General features: G+C 37.7%; 1 protein-coding gene across 5 annotated transcripts in view; it reads left to right on the top strand.

The window, feature by feature from the left end:
* The window catches only part of RMDN1 (regulator of microtubule dynamics 1), a 34001-nt gene that overhangs the window by 3701 nt on the left and 17007 nt on the right, over positions 1-13293 (top strand). For all 5 annotated transcript variants that reach the window (XR_008373760.1, XM_053558378.1, XM_053558377.1 and 2 more), the window contains exon 2: positions 2542-2659. Coding sequence is in view for 4 of the 5 variants with exons in the window: in XM_053558378.1 (XP_053414353.1) it covers positions 2542-2659 (118 nt within the window). In the remaining variant the exon portion in view is untranslated. The remainder of the gene's footprint in view (positions 1-2541; positions 2660-13293) is intronic.

The raw sequence follows: 13293 nt of genomic DNA, 5'->3' as shown, positions 1-13293 counted from the left end.
ATATCAGTGGAGTTGTGGGGATAAAAGTGTGATTTGTAGGAATTCAAGAGAGAATGGAAAGAAGGGACATAGAGACAGTACTGACAACTTTTTTGAAGAGTTTTATGGAAAAGAATTGGGAAGTGAGTGAAGGGAGATGTGTAGTCAAGGAGACGCTTTGTTTGCAAAAGAAAGAAATTACAGCTTACAAAGATAATATAACTTGCTTTTATGCTTATAGGAATGATTCAGCAGAAAGGGAAAAATTGTGGAGAAAAGGGAGAATTGCTAGAGTGATAGCCATATGTGCTTCTGTCAGTGGTCTAATGAATCTAGCCATAATTATGAAAATTAACTTCCAAATCTGTTTGCATATACTTATTTATTCATTTTTTTATTTTATTTTTTTGAGACAGAGTCTGTGTTGCCCTGGATAAAGTGCAGTAGCTCAATGCAACCTCTAACTCCTGGGCTCAAGCAGTCTTCTTGCCTCAGTCTCTTGGGTAGCTGGGACTACAGCCAGCCACCACTCCTGGTTATTTTTTCTATTTTTAGTAGACATGGAGTTTGGTTTTTGCACAGGCTGGTCTCAAACTCCTGAGCTCAAGCAGTCATCTTGCCTTGGACTCCCAGAGTGCTAGAATTACGGGAGTGAGCCACATGTTTGCGTTTGTTAGGTAAGGTCCCTGTTATAGTTATGGTCCTTACTCATGAAGTATGCCATATACCCTTACATTGTACCCAGTAGGTGAGAGCACACCAATGCCCCATCCTTCCTGCTTTCTGCTCCCCTCGTCCATTCCCTCTAACTTGAATTATATTGAGTTATTTTGTGTGAGTGTGTGTTAGTTCGTCTACTGTCTTCATATTAGAATTAAATACACTGAGTACTTGCTTTTCCATTCTTGTGATACTTCACTAAAGAGAATGTTCTCCAGCTCTATCTAGGTTAATACAAAAGATGTATAGTCTCCATTTTCATGGCTGAATAAGTATTCCTTGGATACATATACCACAGTTTATTAATCTGTTGGAGTACTGCCCTGGGGGCAGGGTCCTTCAAGACCTATGGAAACAGTGGTGATCGAAAAATGCAAGTAAAAGCAGCGAAAGATAAAGGGGCAGGACACACGGAATAGTGTTTTAAAGAGTGGACACAGGGGTCCACTTTAGTTTGAGGGGCTTCAGTAAGTAGCCCTGAGTGCTTATTCCATCCAGTTTTTATGAAGGCTGTTTTTTTTACTTAGCAAGGTGGTAAGTTGAGGAAGGGAACAAAAACGTCAGCTGTTTCTATGAGTAAGCATGGTTTTGATTCTATCTATGATCATTAACTTTAAGGGTCTGAGCAGCCTTGAGAAATGCGGAACCTGAGCCTTATGTGGGAGCAGCCTCCTGTCTGTGATTATGCACACAGATCCCTTGGGGAAGATTAGACCCTCCCCACCCCCCACCCACCTCTAGTTTCTCTGTGGAGCAGACAGCAATAATGTTAGTTCTCCTTTGAAGAAATCAGTGGAAAAGAGGAATTTTCCTCTTATCTCTACCTGGAGGCATTTTCCTCCCTGGTTAGAGTAGAAGCCCTCCTGTGTCCATCTTAGGGTTCGAACTGTTCCCTTGATCTCTGCCCTGGTCGTTATACAAATCCCCACAATGAGTATTTGCTTTTGGAAGGTTGTTGACGTTGACTGGGCGGGGTCAGCTTAGTTAATGTTCCTTACCAGGCCTTGCACACAAGTTTCTGTTATGGCCATTGTTCTTCAGAGTGCTTACAGACTCAGCAGGGGTGTTTGTAAGCTCTATCCCTTATAGTAAAAGCAGAAAATGCTAAGACAAGTAATTCAGCTGTTACTTTAAGAGTAAGCTAGCCCAATTGTTTTTATTCTGCCTTGTTCAGCTTATTCTGTTTTTTCCCCTTTTCTGGGGTTGTTTTCCCTTGCCAAGAATGGGGACTTCAGTCCCCATTCTCCCTGCATTAAACCTTTCATGGGTTGATGCGCACTTGGTGATTGTAAATTGAGCTGTGTTAAACAATCTAGTGTAAATGTCTTTATGATAAAATTATTTTTTTCTTCTGGGTAGATACCTAGCATGGGATTGTGGGATCATCATTATTTATTTTAAAACCGTGGGTTTTATGTGTCATTTTTGAAGATAGCTTAAAGCCATGTGTGTTTTTTATGTGTAGTAATTACTGTGTATTTGATATTCTTTATCTTGTTTATTTGTAAAATTGGTAGTTATGTGTTGATTTCTCATATTTTGTTTCATATAATTTATAATAGGCATACATTTGCAAATAAATTGCATGTCTTCCTCTTTAGCCCTTAACAGCATGAGTGTGAGTTCTAGATGAGTCACCACTCTTAGGCAGTATCTTTTTCTTAAGATATGCTTTGAAATAGTTTTACTGAAGAATTTGATTAAGTAATTTTTGAGCTTCCAGTATTCTTGTTATGATTGATTGTTTTGGAGATGGAAAGACATTGATAGACTTTTTGCTTGGGGTAGAAGTTCCTTCCAATTTTCTAAATTTGGTAACGTTGATCATAATTGTTTTCTTAGGTAATGGGAAACCCAGGAACTTTCAAAAGAGGTCTTTTGGTCTCAGCCTTGTCTTATTTGGGTTTTGAAACTTACCAAGTCATTTCTCAGGCTGCTGTGGTTCATGCTACGGCCAAAGGTAAGCCTAACATCTGGAACAATTAAGAGTTTTTGTTTTTTATTTTGTTAATAAGTTACAATTATTTTTTAACAGATAAATGCAACTAAAATTGTTATAGTTTAGATTATTTTTTATTTTTCTCCTCTTGTCAGTCTGACGTTATATGTAAAAAAATTATTTCTAGAAACTCCTTGAGTTTATTTTTAGAGCTCCCTGAGTGATACTTTATTAATACTTTATACTTTTGTAGGACCCTTAACCTAAGAACTAAGACTATTTTTTACATTTTTAAAGAGTTGAGGAGTTGTTTGGGGGTGGAGGGTACTATGCCCCAGAGACGATTTATGGTCCACAAAGCCTAAAATACTTACTCTTTGGGTCTTTATGGAGAAATTTTGTCAACCCTTGCTTTATATGGCAAAATGATTCTCTTGTCCTTTGATGCCAAGGTATATTGTATTCTTCATATAGTTATGAAAAAGCACTGGTACTTTGAGATAGAAGTACTTTATTTATAAATTGAATGCATCTTCATGCCAAATATCAAATGATTAAAAAGTGAAAAAATGTAAAAATTCCATCATATTTCTTCTTTGACATAAGATAGAATAAGTAAACATATACTATGACTTCACATTTTTTAAAAAATTAAATTTAGGCCAGGCATGGTGGCTCATGCCTATAATCCTAGCACTCTGGGAAGCCGAGGTGGGTGGATTACTTGAGCTCATGAGTTCAAGACCAGCCTGAGCAAGAGCAAGACCCCATCTCTAAAAAATAACCAGGGATTGTGGCAGCCAGTTGTAGTCCCAGCTACTCAGGAGGCTAAGGCAAGTGAATCACTGAACCTAGGAGTTTGACAAGGTTGCTATGAGCTATGATGCCAGGGCACTTTATCCAGGGTGACAAAGTAAAACTCTGTCTCAAAAAAAAAAAAAAAAAAAAAATAGATACTCTTCTGTATGAGAATAAGGAAAAAAATTAGGAAAAAAATTAAATTTAATTAGAACAGAAGTGAGCCAAACTTTCAGTATGTTAGAGAAATACCATTTTAGTTAATGGATTACGCCTTTTGTTTTTTCATAATTCTTTTCTTTTTAATTATAAAGGAAAAAGTGATTGGGAAAAGAAGCAGAGATTTGATTTTGAATAGATAATCTCATTAAAGTTCTGGTAAAAAGGCAGGGTGGAGGTGGAGAGGTTTGGTGGCTCAGGCCTATAATCCTCTAACACTTGGGTGGCCAGGGCAGGTAGATTGCTTTGAGCTTAGGAGTTCAAGACCAGCCTGAGGAAAAGCAAGACAATGGCTCTACTAAAAATAGAAAAACTAGCCAGGCATTGTGGCAGGCTCCTACAGTCCCAGCTACTTGGGAGGCAACGCAAGAGGATCTCTTGAGCCCAAGAGTTAGAGATTGCTGTGAGCTGTGATGCCATGGCACTTTACCAGGGCGACAAAGGAAGACTCTGTCTCAAACAACAACAAAAAGGTTCTGTTAAAAGAAGAATTTGAGAATATAACTTAAAAGTTTTTAGTTATCCATTGTTTTCATTTATCTATGATTATCTTTTCTTTAAAAAAAAAGAAAAGCAGATAATTGAGAGCTATGATGCTTTACTTCCCTTTTAATTTTTAATGTATCTTGAAGAGGACTTGGTGTTGTCACTGGCTCAATGATATCTTTTGGCAAATACTTAATAATAATTTTTATCTTTTTAAAACTCCTTAGTTTAAAACTTTAAACTCCTTTAAAACTCTTTTCCTCTGTAACTTTCTCACAGCAACTTTGTAAAGTGGTTAGGACAGGTTTTATCACATTATAATATTAATTTTTGAAAAAAGGTTACAGAGTTAAACTTCATCAAAGTCAAAGTATTAGAGTAAAGATTAAAAGTCTTATCTCTTTATTTCTGTTTACATTTATTGTACTTAGTTTCAGTGTGTTGTAGCACTGTTGCAGAACTGATTGCAAAAATTTAGTGCTTCCCTAAGTAACAAAATATGACATGTTGAAAGGCAAAACCAGAATTACTTTTAACCGTAATGATCATAGTCCTTTTTTTTAGAAGTGACTTAATGACATAAAACAATTACTATTCATTAAATTAAAAGTAACATTTTAACTGTATGGAGTTGGAGAACATTATCTACTTAGCAAAGTATCACAAGACTGGAAAAGCAAGCATCTCAGGTACACAATACTAATATGAAACTACAAGAAAAAACATAATTAAACTCAAGTGGCAGAAGAGGCATGGAGGGGGATTGGTGTACACTCACCTAACAGGTACCATGTAAGGGTATATGACACACCTCCTGGGTGATGGGCACAATGCAGTGACAACTTGGACTTTACCTAACAAATGCAAACAATGTACCTAATCATCTGTACCCTCATGTTAATCTGAAATTAAAAAAACAAAAACTAAATAAATAAATAATTTTTCCCTTTGTATTTTACTAAATCCAAAAAAAAAAAAGTAACATTTTAAGGTGCTAGTTCAGTGTGAGGCATGCACAAACTGGATGAGGTCTTGCGTAGCTGTAGTAACAGAGGGTAAAGGAGTGTGAAATAGTCAACAGTTGTTTTCCACATTTTAATGAGCTTTTAAGCTGTTTTCATCCATTCTTTTTCTCCACCTCTTGAGTGAGGTACAATGAGCTGAACTGGGGAAGTTGTGTACACCAGCTGGAGGATTGGGCTATGGGATTGAATTTTCTTTGTCTGGGAATGAGCATGTGTCCCTTCTAGGCAACGCACATCCTACTCAGGCAAGTGGCCCCTCACTCCCACTCCCATTTTCAATATGGTGAATGTGAAGTGTGAACTCTGAAGCTATTCATCATAATAAGACCCGCATTATAAGAACTGAATCTGTTGATCTTATTAAAAGGTTTGAGTTAGGAACTTGCCTTTGTGGTTGTTGATGAAGGCAAACTGAAGGGTGAGAGACAGTGGATCTTGAAATGGCAGCCCTTTCATGAAAATGGCAAATATCATTTCCAACAAAGATTATCTTGTCACTGTAAACTTAGCCTAGGGATTATCATAGCAGGTGTACATCCAGGAAAAGGAGAAACACAGTGATGTAGTTCAGTGAAATGTGTTCATCTTTAAATTAATAATTTTCAATATTATCCAGTATAATTTCTACTATAAACTGATAGTTTCCAATTCAGTAGATTTGTTAAATTAAGTATCTTAGGAGTTGAATGCATTCCCGCAAAACCATGTTATTAGAAGTGGCTATAATCTAGATATTGTATGATTTTCTTTTCTTGTTGGGCAAAGCTTTTTTACTCTGGAAGTTATTATGGGTAGATAGAGCCTTGGAGACCATGGAGATTCAAGTGTTCTTTGTGGAATAGAGTTTGCATTTCTCATATCACTCTGGAGAACCTGGACTCATATATAGGGACCAATAAAGACACCAAACCATGGAAAAAAGTACACAAGGTAATTTCTGGCTGAGTATGGTATCTGATACCTGTAATCGTAGCACTTCGAGAGGCTGAGGCAGGAGGATCACTTGAGGCCAGGAGTTTGAGATCAGCCTGTGCAACATAGTGAGACTCCCATCTCTACCAAAGGAGCAAAAAAAAAAAAAAAAAAAAAAAATAGCCAGACATGATAGTGATAGTGTATGTCCGTAGCTCCTTGGGAGGCTGAGAGGAGGATTGCTGGAACCACAGGTTGCATTAAACTGTGATTGTACCACTACACCCCAATCTGGGCAACACAGTGAGACCCTATTTGGAAAAAAACAAAGGTGACTACTTATGGCTTACACTAAGGTTACACTAATTGGGCCTTTGGTCTGTCTGTAGCTGATTTAATGGATAGCATTTTGAAGAATCTTAAGAGTACATTCAGTTTCCACCTAAGTCATAGCCTTTGTGGAATAATTGAAGTATTCCTTAGTATTGTATCCTGAGAGATGATTTAACAGACCTTATAAAGACAAAGCTAACCCCTAATGAGTAGTTCTGTTTAAAAAAGAATGCGGAAAAACTTTGGGAAATTCATAAGGAGCTCAAGCTTTAAAGTGGTTTGGTTTAGAGCTACCATTCTTCAGGTGGTTATTGAAGAAGAGATAATCGTTATAGGATTATGTTGGGCAAACTTTTGAATAAACCTGAACTGTAAAAGTTGGAAAAAGGAAGGGATAGAGTGACTACCCTGTTTATTTGGTCTTCTAGCTTTTTAATTTAGCATCAATATGCTGAATAATTCTTAGTTTTTGCAATTCTTAAGTGACTTCATTAAAGAAGATATTTTTGGTAACTTGCATATACCAGTACAGATTGAACAGCCATAATCTGAAATCCAGTCCACTTTATGAATGCCTGCATTACACCACCAGTGAAAGATTTCACACCCGTGTCAGGTTGCAGTCAAAATGCTGGCACACAGCATAGTTTAATCAGTGTCCCCAAGAGAAAAAAGACTTCCCAGTCTCCTTTAGCTTGTATATATCTTTGTAGTGCACACCCAGATTCTGCCCTATTGGGATGCCCAATGGCACATGCCCAGGCTAAGCATACAATGACAATGTTCCCCATGATGCCCCACCAGGTGCCCCAAAGGTTCCCCACATGGGGCCAAAGCCTACGTGCAGTACTCACTGCTTATTTTCTACTCTGTGGCATAAAGATGTTAAAAACGTCAAAAAGTCCTGCAGATACCCTACCCCCCGGGGTAACAGTACTTTAAGAAAAAGAGGAAGCATTTATGTTTATTTGTAGCACAGAAAGTCATGTTGGAGAGAAACTAGACAGCAGTGTAAGTAAAAGATCTAAAAAAAGAGTATGGTGTCAGAATGACTAATACGACCTAAAGAGATAGAAATATAAACTGTTGAGATTCTATGTAGAAAGTGATGGAAAACAGATAAACACTGCATAAAGCTAAAAATGAATACCTTGATTGTGTATTGAAAGAGTGGATTTGTTGGAGTTGCAATGAACACATGCCACTTAATGATATGCTAGTCAGGAAACAAGCAAAGATACATCATGCCAAACTGACGATTGGGGGAACTGTGAATATTCAACAGGCTGGCTGCAGAAATTTAAAAAAAGACAGCATTACATTTTTAAAGATTTGTGGTAAGTCTGGGCATGGTGGCTTGAGCCTGTAATTTCAGCACTTTGGGAGTCCAAAACAGGAGGATCTTTTGAGGCCAGGAATTTGAGACCCAGCCTGGGCAAAAAAATGACTCATTGCTACAAAAAATTAAAAAATTAGGCTCGGTGCCCACACCTCAGTGGTTACAGTGCCAGCCACCTACACCGGGGCTGGTGGGTTAGAGCCCAGCCTGGGGCTGGACAACAATGACTACTACAATAAAAAAAAAAAAATAGCCAGGCGTTGTGGTGGTTGCCTGTAGTCCCAGCTACTTGGGAGGCTGAGGCAGGAGAATCCCTTGCACCCAACTCTTGGGTGTTGAAGGTTGCTGTAAGCTGTGATGTCACAGCACTCTACCTAGGGTGACATAGATAGTAAGACTCTGTCTCAAAAAAAAAAAAAAAAATTAGCTGGGTATGATGGTTATGTTTCTGTAGTCCTAGCTACTTGGTAGGCTGAGGTGAGAGGATCACTTGAGCCCGGGAATTTGAGACTGCAATAAACTGTTATCATGCCACTGCACTCCAGTCTGGGCAACAGAACGAGACTCTGTGTCAAAGAAAAACAAAATTATAGTGGTAAAGTGTCTGCTGATTACAAAGTATTAGAGAAATTCATTGAAGAGTTCGCCTAGGTCATAGCTGACAAAAATTTGATATCTACAATGCTGATGAAACATTACTGTATTGGCAGTATTTCCCCTGAAAGACTGCAGGTGATGAAACAACCTCTACAGGAGTTAGGATGTAGACAGAATCACTTGTGTTGGGATATGCTAATGCAACAGGAATGCATAAGTGTAAACTGGCAGTGATAGGCAAACGCTTTTATCAAGGAGTGGATTTCTTACTGGTTCATTATTATGTTAACAAAAAAGCATAGATCACCATGGAATCTTTCTTGATTGGTTTCAGAAACATTTGTACTAGAGACTTGTGCTCAATCCAGGGAAGCTGAATTGGATGAAAGATACATTTTGTTGTTCTTTGACAACTGTTACATTCAACCTCCTGCTGAAATTCTTATTGAAAATAATCTTTATGCCATGTACTTTTCCAGAAATGTGACTTCATTAATTCAGACCAGGGTATCCTTAGATCAACGAAGAGCAAAATAAAAACAGCTTCTTGAGCAGCATACTAGCAGCAGTTAACAAAAGCAGAGATATGGAAGGTTTTCAAAAGGAGTTTAACATCAAGGAAGCTGTATATGCCATTGCCAGCACTTGGAACACAGTGAATGAAGACACAATTATGCATGCCTGGTACCACTTCTGGCCTGGGATTGTGTTCAGTTTTGATCATGAAAAAGGTGGATACTGAAGGATTCAAAGTGTCAAATGAGAAAAAATCATGTCTGATAGAAGCCATTGTTAATGAGACAGATTGACTCTGGATGAAACATTTTAAAAAGTCATCCAGCAGAGTGCCTTCTCTTCCCTAGTGTACCTACTTCCTTGTCTCTGATGTGCTTCTGATATTTCTCCTCACCTAAAACAAAACAAAACAATACAAAACAAAAAAATATCCCACAGTACAGTAACTTTCCAATCAAAACATGGCATCATAGTTGGAGAATGAAAGTCTGCTATTGTTGGTTTTTGCTCTTTAACAGCTGATGCAGGTATTCTGGTGATGCTACTGGGTTACCCTGAACACATTATATATTTATTATATTAATGGTAGGTCATATTTTTTACTGTTAAGCACTATGCATGAATAAGTGTAGGAAAATGATTACTTACGGAACTCTGAGTCAGGAATGATGGTGATGCCACACAACCACAGATGACCCATATGGGTGACTGAGGTAGTGACACCTTCTCTTTCTGATGGCTCAGTGTACCTAACCAAACTTTTGTCTCAAAATTATTATTATTATTTGAGACAAAGTCTAACTCTGTTGCCCTGGGTTGAGTGCTGTGGCATCATAGCTCACAGGAACCTCAAACTCTTGGCCTTGAGCAATCCTCTTGCCTCAGCCTCCCGAGTAGCTGGACGACAAGCATGTGCCACCATGCCTGGCTAGTTTTTCTATTTTCAGTAAAGGTAGGGTTTTACTCTTGGTCGGACTGATCTCAAACTGAGCTCAAGCTGTCTATCCACTTCTGCCTCCCAGAGTGCTAGGATTACAGGTGTAAGCCACTACGCTTGGCCCTTGTACAAATTTATTAAAAATATTCATGCTGTGTGGGTAAGGTAAATGTGAAACTCAAGTGAGTTTTGTGTTTAGACATGGGTCCCATCCCCTAGATATCTTTTTATATATGCAAATATTCCCAAACCCCCAAAATTCTGGAATTCAGAACACTTGTAGTCCCAGCCATTTCAGGTATCAGCTTGCACTTGCCTTGTTTGTGTACTTGCTTGCCATTTGGTCTAAAAGAATATATGATGTTAATGTGTTTGTATTATAGAGCCTTGTTAGCCAGTATGTGCTAATTCTTTAGTTCTGACTGTCTTACACCTGTGTTCACTTACGTGCTATTTTTAAAAGTTGTAATTTCCTCTAGAGTGTGAAAATAAAAATATATACCCACCAAAAAAAACCGCAAACGAAATGTTAGTTCTAGTCCTAACACTTAACTTAAAATTTGATATTGAGGAAAAATTTATAATATTTTAAAATGTAACTGACTTTGGAAACTAAGTTATTATTTTTTGTTGTTGTTGTTTTGAGACAGAGTTTCACTTTGTCACCCTCAGTAGAGTGCTATGGCGTCATAGCTCACAGCAATCTCAGATTCCTGGGCTTAAGTGATTCTCTTGTCTCAGTCTCCCAAGTAGCTGGGACTACAGGTGCCCACCACAACACCTGACTATTTTCTTAGAAACAAGGTCTCACACTTGCTCAGGCTGGTCTCTATTCTGTGAGCTCAGGCAAAACACCAGCCTCGGCCTCCCCAAGTGCTAGGATTATGGGGATGAGCCACTGCGCCCAGCAGTTTACTGTTTTTAATAGAGATTTTAATGAAAGTTGCCTTGTATTTTGGAATCCTTTCTGTACTTTGAGCACTGAAACGTTAGTGCAAAGAACAGGGTATGGCTATTTAGCCTTCCTTCTCTTTAGCTTTATTTTCGTCTTCTTTAAAATCCTTCTTCAAGTAGGCTGCCATATTGCTTCATAACTTATTACTATTTAAAAATTTTTTATTTGTTTATTTTTTTGAGATACAGTCTCACTTTGTCACCTTCGGTAGAGTGCCATCGCATGGGCTCAAGGGATCCTCTTGCCTCAGCCTCCTGAGTAGCTGAGACTATAAGCACCTGCCACAATGCCCAGCTACTTTTTAGAAACAGGGTTGCTCTTGCTCAGGCTGGTCTTAAGCTCATGAGCTCAGGCATTCCACAACCCTTGGCCTTCCAGAGTACTGGGATTATGGACATGAGCCACCACACCTGGCCTAAAGTTTTTTTTAATTGACAGAAATAATTGTATATGTATTTTTGTTACATTGTGATGTTTTAGTATATGTATACAATGTGGAATGTTTAAATCCAGGTAATTGACATAATTTATCACCTTATTTTTTGTAGTGAGACAAAAATGTTACTTTTTTAGTAATTTTGAAATGTAACTTTTAACTTTTTTTGAGACAGAGCCTCACTTTCTTGCCTTCAGTAGAGTGCTGCGGAGTCGTAGCTCACAGCAACCTCAAACTCTTAGGCTGAAGCGATTCTTTTGCCTCAGCCTCCCAAGTAGCTGGGGCCACAGCCTCCCACCACAAAGCCTGGCTATTTTTAGAGATGAGGTCTTGCTCTTGCTCAGTCTGGTCTCAAACCAGTGAGCTCAGGTAATCCACCTACCTCGAGCTCTCAGAGTACTAGGATTACAGGCGCCCGGCCTGTAACTTTTAATTTTTAATTAACTATTTATTTTTATGAGATAGGGTCTTGTCACCCAGGCTGGAGTGCAGTGCTGAGTGTAGCTGACTGCAACTTCCTCTAGTGCTGGAGAGATCCTCTTGCCTCATCCTCCTGAGTAGCCTCCACCATACCTGACTAATTTTTTTTTTTTTTTTTTTGTAGGGATGGAGGTCTCACTGTCCAGGTTGCCCAAGCTGGTCTCAAACTCCTGGCTTTGGGCAATGCTCCTGCCTTAGCCTCCCCAAGTGCTATGTGAGCCACTGTACCTGGCCTGAAATATAAATATAGGCTATTACACCTTGAAAAAAACATTAACTGATAAAATACAAAATTGATTTAAAAAAGTTAAGAAACATTTTTTAAAGCAGAGACTGATTCACATGTTTATAAAAATGGAATGTTATCAGTCCTTACAGATTTTTTTTGTCTTACGTATCTCTTCCATCTGCAAAATTGTTGCTTAATTCTCTTTAGATCTGCTTCATTCTCATTCAGAGCCAGTTAAAAAGCTTTTTTCTCATTCATTTACTAGTACTAAATAATATTGTGAGGTGGGACTTTTTAAAAATTAAAATTTAAGGGCATAAATATTATTGACATTTTCATTGGGTGAGATTATAGAACTGATATTTTTAAATGGTAGTATCTGTATTTACCACAAGGTGGTACCAGATAGCCACTTGTTAGCACTAACGGAAGCACACCTTTAGAAACTTCCTCATTATTTCTGTAAAGTAGACAAAATTGAAAGCCCCCTAAAAAAGGATATGCTAATACATTCACAGTACTTTTTGTGCATGTGAAAGTTTATTTGGAAGGTATTTAAAAGACAAATTAATTACAAGTGCCCACCTTCAGTAACGTTTCTTCATATGTTACTTCAGTTGTCTTCATATACTTTTTAAGAATTCCCCTTAGTTGATGAACTGACAGAACTAAGGTTGTGTTCCCTCATATAATTGTTAACTTCTAGGCATTTTTGCTAGCATTGCTTCTAATATTGCTTAGACACAGTATTACTGCTGTGAAAGACTTGCCTTAAATTTTGATAATGTTGCTGCTACTTAGAGCCTAGAATGTGGATACTTAGGTTTTCTACTTTTTAAGTCATATATAGAAATCTCAGAAACAAGATAATCCTTTGCCAGAGGAGTATTGAAGAGTATTTCATTCTCATCTAGGTATCTTATCTTAGATAAGAGGTATCTTAGATAAGATATCTTTCTTAATCTAGAGTACAGTTAGCAAGAAAAACTAAAAAACTAAAGTTTACTAACATATATATAGGATGTCTCATTGTTAATGTTGCTTTCTCCAAAAATTTCTAAGAGTAGTCGCACATTCTCATCGTAGGCTAAATTTTAAGATTTATTTACTTAAGTTGAAAGTAATTTACTTTAAAAGTCCATTTTACAGAGTATGGTCTTTTTTATGTCAGTAACATAGCTTATTTTTAAATATTTTCAGGAAAGTACAGAGCATTAAGTAAAAAAACAGCTGATTTGCAGATATGTGGAGTGGTCTACATGCTCCTACCCTAGTGCCTATGTGAATCTGTAGACCATAGTAAGTGTACTTTTTTTATATAAATTGCACACTGTATGATTTTAGAAATTACTTTTTAAAGTAAGGAAAAATTGTGTGTGTATATATGTGTGTG

This window comes from Nycticebus coucang, chromosome 13 (genome assembly GCF_027406575.1).
Source record: "Nycticebus coucang isolate mNycCou1 chromosome 13, mNycCou1.pri, whole genome shotgun sequence".
NCBI lineage: Eukaryota > Metazoa > Chordata > Mammalia > Primates > Lorisidae > Nycticebus > Nycticebus coucang.
Note: the sequence above shows the minus strand (reverse complement) of the source record. Positions and strands in the feature narration are given on the sequence as shown.